This window comes from Bufo gargarizans, chromosome 2 (genome assembly GCF_014858855.1).
Source record: "Bufo gargarizans isolate SCDJY-AF-19 chromosome 2, ASM1485885v1, whole genome shotgun sequence".
In the NCBI taxonomy this organism is placed as follows: Eukaryota; Metazoa; Chordata; class Amphibia; order Anura; family Bufonidae; genus Bufo; species Bufo gargarizans.
Window position 1 is genome coordinate 306,124,336 of NC_058081.1, and position 16,962 is coordinate 306,141,297.

Here is a 16,962-nt window from a genome sequence, read left to right on the forward strand (position 1 = left end):
TCCACTGTCTCTATCTCAAAGGGGGAATGGCTTAGGCTACTTTCACACTCACGTTTTGGCTTTTCATTTGTGAGATCCGTTCAGGGCTCTAACAAACGGTCCAAAACGGATCAGTTTTGCCCTAATGCATTCTGAATGGAAAAGGATCCGCTCAGAATGCATCAGTTTGCCTCCGATCAGTCTCCATTCCGCTCTGGAGGCGGACACCAAAACGCTGCCTAGACTGGTTTTCTGTCTGTGCTGGGATGCGGAGCAAGATGGATTCGTCCTGGCATATAATGTAAGTCAATGGGGACGGATCAGTTTTCTCTGACACAATCTAGCACAATAGAAAACGGATCCGTCCTCCATTGACTTTCAATGAAGTTCATGACGGGTCCGTCTTGGCTATGTTACAGATAATATTAAACAGATCTGTTCATGACGGATGCATGCTGTTGTATTATTGTAACGAACCATTTTTGCAGATCCATGACAGATCCGCATAAAACGTGAGTGTGAAAGTAGCCTTATTGAAAAGGCCGGTAGTTCACCATAATAATGAGAGCGGTCTAGGATATAATATTTTGCATCATAATTTTGGCATAACATTTTGTTGTAATGTAAGCCAACTAATAGTTGGAACAGAGTTTAACATAAGTGTCTAGCTCTGCACCAAATGTATCATCCAGCCTGAGCTACTGTGATAAATTTGGGGCATGTCTAGAAAACCTAAGTTTACAGTATCTATATGACAAGTGTACCTAGACCTGGAAACAAAGCATGGTAATCTGATAACTGAAATTTGCCATAGTACAGCAATGACTGCTGTAAATGAAAAGGTGATCATGCATCACTTGTATCGTTTATATAGTGTTACATAAAACGTCTGTAAATTGATAGGTTACATTTACAGTAAAAACGATCATTACAGGTCTAAAATTGTGAGCTTGGAGAGTGCATACGCCATATGTATCTCTAGGGACTATTTTCTATGCAGGGGAGGGGTTAACAACAGCTGATTGCAATGTATCCTGGGAGATATGTGGTTGACTGTTTCATGTGACAAGCTCCTGCCCACCCACAGAAAGGGAAGACCGAAGTCCTCCAGATAATGTGAATAAAGAGAGAAAAAAAAATGATAAAGACCCTGGAGAGAAGTGGTTTTTTTTTTCACTGATTTAATTAAAACAACAGTTCGCATTGCTCCAAATATTTCTCTATTTATTAAACTCATGGGATGATAACCACTTTAATATAACTGATGTCCAACAGGCTAGGTTTGCTGTTTATTGCAAAGCCATCTGGCAGTGAACAAGTTAACCTAATTCACTTCACTGTAAATTCAGCTGCAAGCCTAGAAAGGATTTTGCTAATCAGGTTTCAGGGAAAAAAAATTGTGCTATATTCATACTTACATTTCCGTGAAAAGGTAATGAATTTGCGGTGATGAAGATTCACAATGTTACTTTGCGTGATGCACTAATCCCACATTGACCATGAAGCTGAAATATCATTTTCACTCTATCCACACAATGGAGCCCAAAGGTGAAAATTTCAGCTAGATTTGAAGCGACAAGAAAGGACTGGACAATGTTGTGCCTGGTTGCTTAGCAACTGGCTCCGAAACTGAACATGGAATTTGATGTTAGGGCAATGTGCAAAAGCAAAAAAATAAAAAAGGTTTTAAAAGGTAAAATCAAATGTTAAATTATTGTTGTTTTTTATAAAACTTGATAAAGGTTATAAAAAGGTAATCTAAAAATCAATGAGCCTTTAAGAGAGACATTTAAAATGTGTGAATAATTAAGATGCAGAAAGATCAAAATATTACACATTCAGAAAGTTATTACTGCGCCACTAGGATTAATACATCAGTCACCGTGTATGTGACAGATTGGACCACTGCTGCATGTCAAAAGTAATTCAAATGTGATCGTTTAATAACTACCTAGAAGGGCTCATGCACACAAATGTATTTTTTGTCCGCATCTGAATTTTTTCAGGTCGGATGTGGACCCATTCACTTAAATGGGCCTGTAAAAGATGCGGACAGCACTACGCGTGCTGTCTGCATTCACTGCTACCAAAAAATATCCTATTCTTGTCCGCATTACGGACAAGGATAGGACTGTTTCATTGTGGGCCGGAAGCTCTGTTCAGCAAAATGCGGAACGCACGCGGCCGGTATCAGTGTTCTGCGGAACCGCAAATTGCAGAATGGAAAAATGGCTACGGCTGTGTGCATGAGCCATAATGAGAAAATTTGCTAGGGTTCAAGTTATTAAATGGATCCATATGCCAATAAGATTGCTTGCTTCATGACATCCACATGACAGGGGATAAATACCGGATCGGCTGGGGTTCGACTGCTGGGTCCCTGCTGTTTATGTAATAGAAGAGGGACACATGTTCCCCCATTTCAATGGAGCAGCCGACAGGAATGCGTGTGTGCCACTCCATTCCACTCTATGGGGCTGCTGGAGATATTCGAGTAGCATTAAAAAAAATGTTTTATAGTTGGCAAAATGGTTCTTCCTGTTCTGTATCTTTGACAGCCCAGTGGAGGTGTATAGATTGGTGGACAGGCACGCAGGTCAGCCATGCCATTCCATTCATACAGGCAAATAATAGTGATGGGCATGGTCCCCAGTGGTCAGACCCCCACCAATCAGTTACTTATCCCCTAGCCCTGTGATGGCTAACCTCCGGCACTCCAGCTGTGATAAAACTACGACTCCCAAAATGTACACTTGCGTGGCTGTTCTCAGAACTCCATAGAAATGGAGCATGCTGGGAGTTGTAGTTTCACTACAGCTGATGTGCCAGAGGTTAGCCATCACTGCTAGGGACTAGCCTGTGGATAGGGGATAAGTTATTGTCATGACGCAACTACTTTAATGAAGCCTACTTTTCTTATTTTGTTCCTTTTTTCTCCAACTTAACCTATTGGCAAAACTGATAGTGGAGAAACTGTACCTATACCTGACGATCAACATCTATGGTATCCGGATCTGGGACTCAACATCAAGTTACTTTCTGAAAACCTGGTCTGGGATCCACTGCGAATCGCCATCGGTAACCGTGAGTGGTAACAAATTTTTCTATCTAGTGTGATACACATTGGAAACACAAAAGAACCCTGTGAACTCTCCATGCTAGATACGAAACTGCAGCCAGTATAAAATATACTGCAGTCGTCATTTAATCTATATATATGTAAAAAGTATTGTTATTTGGGATTTATCTTATAAAGTATCCATTAAAAGTTAATTTTTAAAGTAGGTTTAATTTTTCAGTGAAATTTAATGAAGCCTACAGGGAGCAGAATGCTTTCTTTGAACTTTAAATTGTAGATATGTTGCAGATATCTCTGCAACTGTCCCATTCACCTGAATGCGGCTTGTAGAACTCCATGTGCTTTTGCCAAAACAACCCCACTCAGATGAAATGAAGTCAATTTTTCCATCACAGAAATTTCTGCAACAAATCTGCGTGAGAATATACCCTAACGGCTCATGCACACGACCATATGTATTTTGTGGTCCGCTAAAAATGGATCCACAAAAAATACGGATGACGTCGGTGTGCATTCCGTATTTTGCGGAACGGAACAGCAGGCCCCTAATAGAACAGTACTTTCCTTGTCTGTAATGCGGACAATAATAGGACATGTTCTTTTTTTTGTGGAACAGACATATGGAAATGGGATGCACACGGAGTAACTTCATTTTTTTTTGCGGACCCATTGAAATGATTGGTTCCGCATATGGTCTTCAAAAAAACGGAACTAACAGGGAAAGAAAATACGTTTGTGTGCATGAGCCCTAAGAGAGGATGTTGAACTAAACCCTATATTCATTTTCCATAAAAAACACACAATGTGTACAGATGCCATGTACGGTGAAGTATTTGCATCCCCCATTACAGTAGACGGCACTACTTTTGAAAATTTTCATGTAGAATTATTTCTGCTGTATATGTTATAATGGACAAAATGGTTCTTCCTGTTCTGTATACGCTGTGCTCATTGTGCGTTGGATATACAGCAATGGAGAAGGCAGAGACAGCAGGCTCCCCACTCCCACAGCTGCACAATCTCTGCAAAGATGTTCAGGGATGTCCTTGCACAGATAGGCCTCTTGCACACAACCGCCGTTTGGTTCCGTGTCCGAGCCACATTTTTTGCGGCTCGGGTGCGGACCTATTCACTTCAATGGGTCCGCAAGAGATGCGGAGAGCACTCCGTGTGCTATCTGCATCCGTTGCTCCGTTCCGTGGCCTAGCAAAAATTATAGATCATGTCCTATTCTTGTCCGTTTTGAGGAAAAGAATAGGCATTTCTATAATGGGCCGTCTGTTCTGTTCCGCAAATTGCGGAAGGCACACGGGTGGTATCCGTGTTTTGCAAATCTACAATTTGTGGACCACAAAACACGGCACGTGTGCAAGAGGCCTTAAGTGTAGACCACTTGGACATTTCTTGTCAACAGGTGATCCCCAAGTGGGGATAGGTTATCAATACCAGATCAGCGGGGTCTGACACCCGGCACTCCCACAATCAGCACGATGAGGCGGCACTCCATGCGAGCACTGCTTCCTCTTCACTACACTAAGCATTGTCTCCTGTGGAGCAGTGACATAGTGCAGTTACAAGTACTTGTCATTACACTGCACCGCTGTCATTTCCGAGACGACGGGCAATTTAATGACCAAGAAGCATTGCTCGCATGTAGCGCTGCCTCCTCTTCAAACAGCTTATCAGCAGGGGTGCTGGGTGTCGGACCCCTGCCGATCAGATATTGATGCCTTATCCTGTTGATAGGGAGAGGGTAGGTTTGTTCAGGAGCAGCAGCACAGACGGCTTGTAAAGAGCGAGAATGGTGGCCACGCAGCAGCTGGGCAGGGGATCGCAGATCCAACGCGGTCCAAGGGCATGTAGAGAAAATGGAAGGCCACAGCAGCGTCTCACCAATATTCTTCTTTATTTAGAACAACACCTCACAGCAAGGCATAAAAAATCTTTGCAGCAACGTTTCGGCTACAGATAGCCTTTGTCAAGCAAGACAGAGCTTGACAAAGGCTATCTCTAGCCGAAACGTTGCTGCAAAGATTTTTTATGCCTTGCTGTGAGGTGTTGTTCTAAATAAAGAAGAATATTGGTGAGACGCTGCTGTGGCCTTCCATTTTCTCTACTTATCCTGTTGATAGGTCATCAATATAAATGGAAGGACTATCCCCTTAAATTCATCCCCTTTAGATCTGTGTGAGACATTTGTGGGAACAGCCTGCCAGAGTTGTCCAGGTCCAGGATTGCCAGATGCTACCGGAATTACAGCCAGACCCATTAACTATAATAGGTCCAGGGGAGATCGTCCGCAACCTGCCAAATATGCCAAGAATTGGCTGGACAAAAACCACTGAGGTTATTGTCCAGCTGATTTCCTCTAAGAAGGCTGTACTGCGTATGTGAAAGAAGCCTAACCTGAATTAGTTATATTACCATTTGTACATCAGGATCAGTTTTCAGTATATTTCCATAAGGTGGATTTGTAGGAAGGTGAGCAAAGACATTCAGCCTGTCAAGTTCTGTACTAAAACTGTCTAGTAGATCGTCCTGGGAGCTGTAGGTGTAAAACGAGAAAGAGGGGAGCTCTGTCCCTCTATACCCTATGTATAGAAGTAACAAAATCCAAACCATCGTTCTTAACGAACGGTACAGGAAGCATAATCACGTGTAGTCTTATCTGTAAGTGGTCCTACTTACAGATGTTTCATCTTTGCCCTCAAGCTTCCTGTTCCTTCTTCCAGTATAAAAATGAGAATGGATAAAAAGGGAAACATAAATGACATAAATGTGTTTCAGTGTGTCATTATTAGTATTACCACACAAGGGCAAGTATTATTAAAGGGATTGTCAGGTATACAGGTATTGATGACCTATTCTCAGGATTGGTCATCAATGATCAGTTGTTTGATAGAGCCATGGTGCTCATGCGAGCGGTGCATCCTCTTCAGTGTTTACCTGCATGACGTCTACTTTTTAGTGCCAGTGCAGTGTAATTACAGCTCCCTGCCACATTTATGTGAATGGACACAATGGTGATGGCGTGCAAGTAAACTCACACGACTCCGAGTACCATGGGCCTTCAAACAGTCAATCAGCGGAGGTGCCAGGAGTCTGACCCGATACTGAGAATTGGTCAATAGCATGAAAGCGGACTAACCCTTTAAGTTGGGCTTTAAACCGAGACAAATATGATATGTAATGGTGTATTACACAATAAATAATGATAATAACAATAAAAGTAACTTCTGTAGGTATTTAATCGGCTAATCAGAAAATGAAAAGAACTGCATGTGTTTCTAAATATAAAGTATACATTATAGAGAAATATGCCTGATTGTCACTACAAGGACAAGAGAGATTTTATAAAGACATTTGTGTAGTCATCTCCGACCTGTAAAAGCAGATGAAACTGAGGGAAGGAGAAAGAAAAAAAAAAGAAAAAAATCAAGCCTATAAAAATTCTGTGCTAGGACATAAAAAAAAGCACACTTTAATATTTTAGAAGTACATGATACAAAATAAACTGAACTCTTTTGATATTTTACATACCAAATAAAAAATATTTTATCGCAAAGGTGAAATGAAACTTTTGGACTGCTTCACTTTACACTTGGCTAAGTACAAGTCATTACTTTTCTCCGTATATATCTGCCTTTGTCCTCAGCATTTCTGGGCATTCTTCCCACAGGGAGCAGTAATCTAGAAGACGGCTGAGAAAATATTCCATGTTCTGCGAATCATCAATGATCAAGTTCAGAAAAATAGTGATGAAGAGGCAACAAGAGGACTATAGGTATTTGGGGTTTTGGTTTGAACTGAAGCTTCCATCTTTAAACTCTATGAAAATTTTCTCTTCTGTATAGCCTCTGCCTTTACAGCCAGACTTCTTGCGCAAATGGTGAGAAGCACAATCAGTACACCCACCATGAAGGTGACTAGTGGCCACAAGAAACAGTGCAGAAGAACATTCTCATCGTGGGTCCGTTTTAGCAGGACATCTTCTGGCCTGAAAGACAACAATGTTGCAAAGATTACCCAATGAGTTAAAGGGAACCTGTCACCGGGATTTTCTGAATAGCGCTAAGGACATGGGTTGATAGATGGTCGCTAGCACATCCGCAGTACCCAGTCCCCATAGCTCTGTGTGCTTTTATTGTGTAAAAAAAACGATTTGATACATATGCAAATTAACCTGAGATGAGTCCTGTCCCTGACTCATCTCACATACAGGACTCATCTCAGGTTAATTTGCATATGTATCAAATCGTTTTTTTTACACAATAAAAGCACACAGAGCTATGGGGACTGGGTATTGCGGATGTGCTAGCGGCCATCTAGCAGCCCATGTCCTCAGCTCTATGCACAAAATCCCGGTGACAGGTTCCCTTTAAGTACAGTCAAAGAAAAAACAAGCTCTATAATAAATATTAATGTTATGTAGGGCTGCAGCTAACAATTATTTGAATTAGTTAGTTGTTGATAATGTCATCGATTAATCGGGAAAAAACACCAGAATGACAAGAAAAGGGGTTTATATGATTTTACTTTAAAAAATCTGTTCAAAGGCCATATTAAAACAAATTGTGGATGGCACTGTTATGGGGGAATCTGTGGATGGCACTGTTATGGGGGAATCTGTGGATGGCACTGTTATAGGGAGGATCTGTGGATGACACTGTTATGGGAGATCTGTGGATGGCACTGTTATGGGGGGATCTGTGGAAGGCACTGCTATGGGGGGATCTGTGGATGGCACTGCTATGGGGGGGATCTGTGGATGGCACTGCTATGGGGGGGATCTGTGGATGGCACTGCTATGGGGGGATCTGTGGATGGCACTGCTATGGGGGGGATCTGTGGATGGCACTGCTATGGGGGGGGGGTCTGTGGATGTCACTGCTATGGAGGGGATCTGTGGATGACACTGCTATGGGGGGGATCTATGGATGACACTATATAGCATCTTATGCTATGTGTCATCCACAGATCCCCCTGCCCATAACAGTGCCATCCACAGATCCCCCTCCCCATAACAGTGCCATCCACAGATCCCCCTCCCCATAACAGTGCCATCCACAGATCCCCCTCCCCATAACAGTGCCATCCACAGATCCCCCTCCCCATAACAGTGCCATCCACAGATCCCCCTCCCCATAACAGTGCCATCCACAGATCCCCCTCCCCATAACAATGCCATCCACAGATCCCCTTCCCCATAACAGTGCCATCCACAGATCCCCCTCCCCATAACAGTGCCATCCACAGATCCCCCTCCCCATAACAGTGCCATCCACAGATCCCCCTCCCCATAACAGTGCCATCCACAGATCCCCCTCCCCATAACAGTGCCATCCACAGATCCCCCTCACCATAACAGCCCCGGCCCCGTCGCTCACAGCAGTAGACTATTCCTTAACCGGCAGTAACTTTTACTTCAACTTTAAATCAGTGCTTCTTTATTACCTGACAATGAAGCTCCAGTAACAGGCAGACCGGGCAGTGGCGTAACGTCACTCACTCGCGTGACGTGCCTGCTCCGCCCACTTTATGAATGAAGCAGGTGGAGAAGGCGTGTCACGTGAGTAAGTGACGTTACGCCGCCCGCTCTGCTTGTTACTGGAGCTTCATTGTCAGGTAATGAAGATGCGCTGATTTAAAGTTGAAGTAAAAGTTACTGCCGGTTAAGGACCCGCAGGCCTTATCCCTGACCGCTCGCTCCCGCCCGCTTGGGATGCGATATTTTAAGGGAATTGTGCTAGAGGTCTATTTGCTTGGATTTTCAAGGCAAAAGCACACACATTACTGGTAATGCTGAAATGTAGTTATGCTCAACTCAAGAACTGAAATGCACAGTGTTTTTCAAAATAAAACATCTTTTACTAAAGTAAATAACATATTTGCTTTACTGCAAAAGTACAAAATACTAAACTTGCCATTTTCTTAATAGCACTACACAGAACAGATAAATAAAATAGAATAGACATAAGAACATGTGTTCATTAAAATAAGATTTTACGAACACTGAACAAACAGGAACTTTTTAAAGGACACCATAGTCAACAGCAGCAATATAAGGTAATATACCGTATTTTTCACCCTATAAGGCTACTTTCACACTTGCGTTCGGATCCGTCTGGTATTTGTACAGACGGATCCGCTCCTATAATGCAAACGATGGTATCCGTTCAGACGGAACCGTTTGCATTATATTTTACTAAAAAAGTCTAAGTACAATTTGTATTCAGAGGGATCCGTCCAGACTTTACATTGAAAGTCAATGGGGGGCGGATCCGTTTGAAAAATGCACCATATTGTGTCACCTTGGAACGGATCCGCCCCCATTGACTTCCATTGTAACTCTGGACGGATCCGTTTGCCTCCGCACGGCCAGGCAGACAACCGAACGCTGCAAGCAGCGTTCGGGTGTCCGCCTGCTGAGCGGAGGACAGACGGTGCCAGACTGATGCATTCGTTCGTGGCCGCTTGTGAGAGCCTTCAAATGGAACGCACAAGCGGACCCCCGAATGCTAATGTGAAAGTAGCCTAAGACGCACCTGCCCATAAGGCGCACCTAGGTTTTTGAGGAGAAAAAAAAATATATATATATATATTTTGAACCAAAAGGTGTGCTTTTGGTGGGTTTTGAACTAATGGTGGTCTGTGGATGACACTATTATGGGGGATCTGTGGATGACATTGTTATGGAGGGGATCTCTGGATGGCACTGTTATGGGGGATCTCTGGATGGCACTGTTATGGGGGATCTCTGGATGGCACTGTTATGGGGATTTCTGGATGGCACTGTGATGGGGCATCTGTGGATGACACTGCTATGGGGGGGATCTGTGGATGACACTGCTATGGGGGGGGGATCGATCTGTGGATGACACCTATGTAGCATCTTATGCTCTGTGCCATCCACAGACCCCCCATAACAGTGTCCCTGCAGTGTGAATGACCCCCAATACAGGGGCTGGGGGCCGGCATCTGGATTAGGAATGACAGTGGGGACCGGTGCAGTCCCTGTATTCTAATGCACCGGCCCCACTTACTGTTGTATAATCTTATCTAACCTGTAGGCATTGTTAAAATAATAATAATCATGTGTAATCCATATGGATGTAGATCCAATCCGTAGCAGAGAGGAGGCAGGCAGGGCAGGCGATGCGTCACTCACTACGTCACGCGCCCGCGCCTCCTGCTTCATTCATAAAGTGGGCGGCGCAGGTGCATGACGTAGTGAGTGACGCGTCGCCCACACGCCCTCCCGGCCTGCCTCCTCCCTGCTACAGAACTTAGTTGTATATAATACAGCTGGATTACACATGATTATTAGATCTTAACAATGCCTACAGGTTAGATAAGATTATACAACAGTTAGCGGGGCCGGTGCATTAGAATACAGGGACTGCACCAGGGACTAATCCAGATGCCGGCCCCCAGCCCCTCCTCCCTCTGTTGATACACCCGCCGACCGCGCTGTGTGGCATCGCGGCGGCCTTGTATCATTGTAGGTAATTGCAGCATTTTTGGGTCGGCCTACGGTAATCGCCATATCGCAATCGTCAATTATCACAATATGATTGCTTTGGTCATATATTGTGCAGGCCTAATTCCTATGGAAAAAAGTGCCAGATCCGGCATTCAGGTAAGTCTTCAGTTTTTTGGGCCGGAGATAAAACCGTAGCATGCTGCGGTTTTATTTTTTGCCTGATCAGTCAAAATGACTGAACTGAACACATCCTGAATGGATTGCTCTCCCTTCAGAATGCATGGGGATAAAACTGATGAGTTATTTTCGGTATTGAGCCCCTAGGATGGAACTCTATGCCGGAAAAGAAAAACTCAAGTGTTAAAGTACCCTAATAAAAGAAGGTTCCCACTCATCTATTATACAGTGTGCCGGCTGGCTATGAAAATGGCATTATGGAGATTAGGGACAACCTTTTTTAGCTTTGAGGACACGTCCACTCCAATAGTGAATTTTCAGCAACATTTTTAGCACCCTGTTTGAGTTACTTCAGTACAAAAAACGGTGTCACCACCAACTATTCCTCTCGACTTCTCCATACACATGCACACTCGACTGAGCGTGCATGTGCTGTCAATAGTGAGAGAGGAGTAAGCCAATGCCAGGCATTTCCCTTCAGAACAAAAGAAGTAGGCCTTGAAATTCCACATGCCTGATCCTTCTTTACCTCTACCAAAGCCTTCTTTCCCCTGACATCATTTGTCACAAAATAGTTGGGAAATGCCCAAACACATAAATAGCCAATCCTGACATAATTTGTGAGTTCCCCTAACTTTTTTCTTTTATGTATACTTTTTGCTATTATGGGACCTAGTGCTAATACGACAGCTGAGTAGTGCTGCAAAGAGAATAATAGAGATTTCAGGGGACATATTCTTTTATAGGTAATGCAAAGATGATTTTATGATGTAAATCAGAATTTAAAAAACACAGCTTCATTAACCTGCATGTTCCCTTAAAATATGAATAAATGTTAAGGTAAGCTACATATTTGAATGTAGTGTCACACATAAATGAACTGTGCTGCAAATAATGCCTTAACATCTATTAGTATTCCCTTCTAGAATAGCAGACGAGGGGGAAATCTAATTCCCCAAAGCTGCTGTCCCAAGCAGAACTATGGCAGGCACAGTTTATAGCAGCCTGTATTCTGTGAATGGAAAAGACTTATTGTTCCAATGTGTTGGGCTTTTGTAAAGCAGCTCCAGGCATGGAGAGACACATTACTCCCATTGTACTGAATGTGTTCACACTCTCTACAGCTACATCAATATGTTTCCACATAATGTAATGTACAGCTGACACAAACCAAGTGGCCTCTGGCTATTTACTGAGTGCAGTGGGAACATTACATTTAAAAGGTACCATAAACGGAGTAATATGGAGAACGTTTTTAGCATTCATTTCATATTCACCATAAATGTAAGAATTGTATTCACTTAAGCACTTGATGTTCAATGCTCTCATTTTCAGCTTGGGCTAATGATTGACAGCGGCTGCAGAATTTAAGTATCACATTACCATACGTCACTTTAAAAGGCATATATAATATACAGTATAATTCTGCACTATGCAAAACGGTAAAAAAAAACGCTCAATAAAGATTTTGTCCACAAAGCCCTGTGGAAATAAGAAGGAACATCCACAGTCTATGATGTATTTACCCACAGCTCTCCAAAAACGCTAACATTATATAAACCTCTATTCACATGTCAATAAAACCCCCCACAAAAGAACTGCACCTGAAGTGAAGACTCTATAACAGTTATTCCCAGCCAGAGGGTTCTGGAAACCTGGGTTTCTTGAAACCAAGTCACGGTTTCCCCAAAAAGACAGCAGCAGTAGTAGGAACTGTCACTTTTGCACAAAAGCTGTCAACTTGACCTCAACCTGTTTTCCATCTACAGGCTACATTTAGGTGCACCTGTGAGGCCTGGGCCATATCAGCCAGTCTTGAGTGGGACTCGCAGACTCCTCCCTCCTCCCATTGCTAGCATGGTTTCATGCTGGAGGTAACTGGTGAGTTGTCTGTGAGTCGGACCTCATGCTCCTGTAATTTGCCCACTGGCCCCTGGTATTGCCCATGCGGCACAGGTAGCTGAGTGTTAGGACCCGAGCTACTTGAGAAACCTTGGCGCGGTGCTCGGGCTCAGACATGTCCTCCTAGTAGGACATGTTGGCTAATCTCTCAATTTTATCATCAGTTTGAGGGCTTAGTAAGACCGCAGAGTGCACCTGTCTTTGCTATTATTTTATTGTTATATTGATCTCAACCTGTCCAAAGATGCCTGCAAGGCATGCAACTTATTACAGGCAGAATATAATATAAAATTAAAGATGAACCGTTTCTACACCAAGCTGCTTTGAGGAAGACAGGAAGAATAGGGACCCTCCCCTTTCCTAAATGATAGGATTGGAAATCACAGCTCTACGGTTTTGCATCTACAATAGGGGTCGCTTATAAAACTAACTTAAAGGGGTTATCGTCAGGATATCAGATCGGCAGGGGTCTGACCCCTGCTGACCAGCTGTTAGAAGAGGCCGGGTACTCAGAGCGCTGCGGCCTCTTCCTAGACCATGTGACGTCACAGTGCATCAGTCACATGGCCTAGCTGCAGCTCAGCGCCTTGGTGAGCGTCAAAGCTCCCTGAAACTCCTGATCGGCAGGGGTGACGGGACTCGGATCCCCACCGAGGATAGGTCATCATTATAATTTTTTGGATAACCCCTTTAATGAGCAATTATTAAGTAAGTCCACTATCTAGGGACACCTTAAACAGAACCTGTCACCACAAAGTGCAGTGCAATCTGAAAGCACCATGTAATAGAGCAGGAGAAGCTGAGCAGATTGATATATAGTTTTGTGGGAAAACATTTTATAAAACCTGTCATTTTTACATTGCTTTTTCTACTTCCTGTGAAGAGCTATCGGTACAGGAGGGAGGAGTTACCAGTGACTGACCCCTATCTCTATACACACAATGCCATCAGTCACTGATAACTCCTCTCTCCTGTAACGGTAGGTATTTACAGGAGGAGTAAAAAGCAGATATAAATGTATAAGTTACAGGTGATATCAATCTTCTCAGCTCCTTCTGCTCTATAACTTACTGCTTTCAGATTGCAATGCATTTTGTGGGGACAGGTCCTCTTTAAGGAACCAGCATTACAGCCCAATTTGTGCCCAAAAAAAACCTGACATACCGTACTGCCTTAGACCACATTCATTATGTGTTAGAGGCATTGTTTGCATCTCACTAGAAAAGACCGTAAGGTTTAAAGGGAGCAAGGTGTGGATAAAAATGGCAACCAATAGGAGGTGTAAAGATGGACAAAAGCAAGATGCACCAAACTCAAACAGCGTGTGCAGCTGTGATAATTAAATCTGGCACCTCTTCAGACGGCGTGTGCTAAATTTATGCTGTCTATATAATTACTGTAGACAGGATTAGTAAATCTGCTCCCACTTTTTTCTGAAAGATACAATAAATAATTCTCAACTCTGAAATTCCGCACAGACCTTGATTTAGAAGTGATGCAGTGGGGAGGCGCACTATTATTGCAATGAATAAACTGCACATAAATGACAAATAAATTAGCAGCGTTCTCAGATTCTATGGAATATATGGTTCTCACTTCATGTAATATACATAATTAGTATAAATACCGTACAATCACTTGCACAATGATTGCCATGACATAACCAGCTCGGATCAGCAGAAAGGTCACCAATAAATAGAACATCTTGGCACCTTTTACTCGTTAAATAATTATGTCTGTCATTTGTACTAAGTTTAACCTTTCCAGTGTCCTAAGAGGGCTGAGGCAGGGAGCTTGAAACTCCTACAAGTTCTTGCTGTGACTGGTATACTCTGTAAATAAGGAGGAGGCGGAGAACAAATTCCCAAAAAGAGTGTTAATCGAAGAACTTTTTGGATGGGAGTCCAAAAAAATCTTAAAGTAACCGCGGGGCGCCAAAGTGAGGAGGAACTATCACCAAGGGATGAGAGGTGGAAGGCTGCCAGTAGTGACTGTAAGCGTAGAGCAAACTATATGAATACAGAAAAGGAAGAAAAAGAAAATCACAGCCACAAAGACGGCGCCAAACCCATAGTAACCATTATGATAGGTGATCAGAATAGGGATTGAAAATAGGTGTGAATACCTATTTCTTAATTATTTCATGAATATTTTTTATTCCTATTTTCATAATGGATACTCTGTAAATAGTTGGTTTAACCACCTCCGGACCGCCTAACGCACGGATGTGTCCGGAAGGTGGTTGATTCATTCCTCCTGGACGCATCCGTGCGTCATCTCGCGAGACGCGAGATTTCGGTCACAGCCGGCCCGCGCATGCGCATCGCGGGCCGGCAAAAGTTAAAGGAGCATTTCGTCAGCAACCTGACAGCCAATGATCGCGGCTGGCAGGTTGCTGATTTTTAAAAAATCCAATCAGAAGCCACATAGCAGATCATATTAGTAAATATGATGTGTTATATGGCTTCCCTGCTCCTCTGCTGGTCCTTTTCGTCGGTTGGTCTCAGCAGAGGAGAAGGCTTCACAGTGAGTACACCAAACACTACACTTTAGCCCCAGATCACCCCCCTGCACCCCAATTAACCCTTTGATCACCCCTTTGTATACCCCTGTCAATCACTAGTTAAAAGAAAAAAAGTGATCAGTGCAAACTGTCACTTTTTTTTTCACTGGTATTGACTGATAGGTTTTAGTATAGTTTAGGTCCCTTGGTTAGGTAGTTTAGGGATCAGTTAGCGCCCAGCCCACCGCAGCGCAGTCCCTTATTCGCCGATTAGCGTATCGCTAATCAGCATTTGTACTTTTATAGTATCTGGAAGTGATCAAAACTGATCACGGTCAGATCTATAATAGTATTAGTGTCACTTTAGTTCTCCCTCCACCCAAAACGCAGTGTTTGCCCGATCAGGCCTGATCGGTCGCCCACACGTGCGTTCGCCCACGCCCGCCCCACCGCAGTGACAAAAAATATTTTTTTTTTGATCACTGCACATTCACTTTACACGCGCTGCGGCGATAAAAAAATCAGTTTTGATATTTTTTATCAACCGCAGCGGCCTCCGGTACTTCGCTAGCCTCCCATTTGTAAGACAGGCTTGCTTTTTTTCTTGGGTAGTCTCAGGGAATACCCCTAAATTTAGTTGCCCAAATGTCAAACAGGGGGTATTCTTCTGAAGAGGCCTACAGGCTTCTGACCCAGTCGGATGAGGAATGGGAACCCTCATCTGATGAATCTAGCGGGTCAGAATACGAACCTGTAGAAAGCAGTGGCTCTCTGACCCAAAGTTCGGACGAGGAGGCTGAGGTCCCTGATAGCACCAGGCGTACCCGGCCCCGTGTCGCTAGACTGCAGGTTGCGCAGGATCCGCTTCAAGAGCAGCAGAGTGGGGCTGGTGCTGTTGGATTACGTGGTGAGGCATACACCAGCAGCGCAGCCCTTCCTGGACCTAGTACCAGCACTGCCGTAGAACATGGTGAAGTAGCGAGCACCAGAAGGGCAGTTGAAGCTGGTACGGTGGCACGTGCAGTAGTTACCCCGTCGCAGCCACCGCAAAGACGTGCCCGTAGAGCCTCTAGAATCCCTGAGGTGCTGGCAAACCCTGATTGGCAGTCCCCAACTTCAGCCGCACCTGTAGTTCCCCCTTTCACCGCCCAGTCTGGAGTTCGGGTTGAGACAGCTCAGATCGGTTCGGCCCTGGGATTTTTTGAGCTGTTCTTGACTGCGGAACTCTTAGACTTAGTTGTGGCAGAAACAAATCGGTATGCCACACAATTTATAACCGCAAACCCGGGAAGCTTTTATGCCCAGCCTTTCCGGTGGAAACCAGTCCAAGTTTCCGAAATTAAATTTTTTTTGGGCCTTCTCCTCAACATGGGTCTAACTAAAAAGCATGAATTGCGGTCATATTGGTCCACGAACCCAATTCATCACATGCCCATGTTCTCTGCTGCTATGTCCAGGACACGATTTGAGACCATCCTGCGTTTCCTGCACTTTAGCGACAACACCGCCTCCCGTCCCAGAGGCTTTTGACCGGCTCCACAAAATTCGGCCCCTCATAGACCATTTCAACCAGAAATTTGCAGATTTGTATACCCCAGAGCAAAACATCTGCGTAGACGAGTCCCTAATACATTTTACCGGGCGCCTTGGCTTCAAACAATACATCCCAAGCAAGCGCGCCCGGTATGGGGTCAAATTGTATAAGCTCTGTGAAAGGGCCACCGGCTATACCCACAAATTTCGTGTCTATGAGGGAAAAGATCAGACCCTGGAGCCAGTCGGTTGCCCTGACTACCTGGGGAGCAGTGGGAAGACAGTCTGGGACTTGGTGTCACCCTT

General features: G+C 44.0%; 1 protein-coding gene across 1 annotated transcript in view; it reads right to left on the reverse strand.

Annotated features, from left to right (window-relative positions):
* Window positions 1–6,288: 6,288 nt before the first annotated feature.
* The window catches only part of KCNMB4 (potassium calcium-activated channel subfamily M regulatory beta subunit 4), a 113,702-nt gene continuing 103,028 nt past the window's right edge, over window positions 6,289–16,962 (reverse strand). The window contains exon 3 of the mRNA XM_044277151.1: window positions 6,289–7,055. Coding sequence (XP_044133086.1) covers window positions 6,887–7,055 — 169 coding nt within the window. The 3' untranslated portion in view covers window positions 6,289–6,886. The remainder of the gene's footprint in view (window positions 7,056–16,962) is intronic.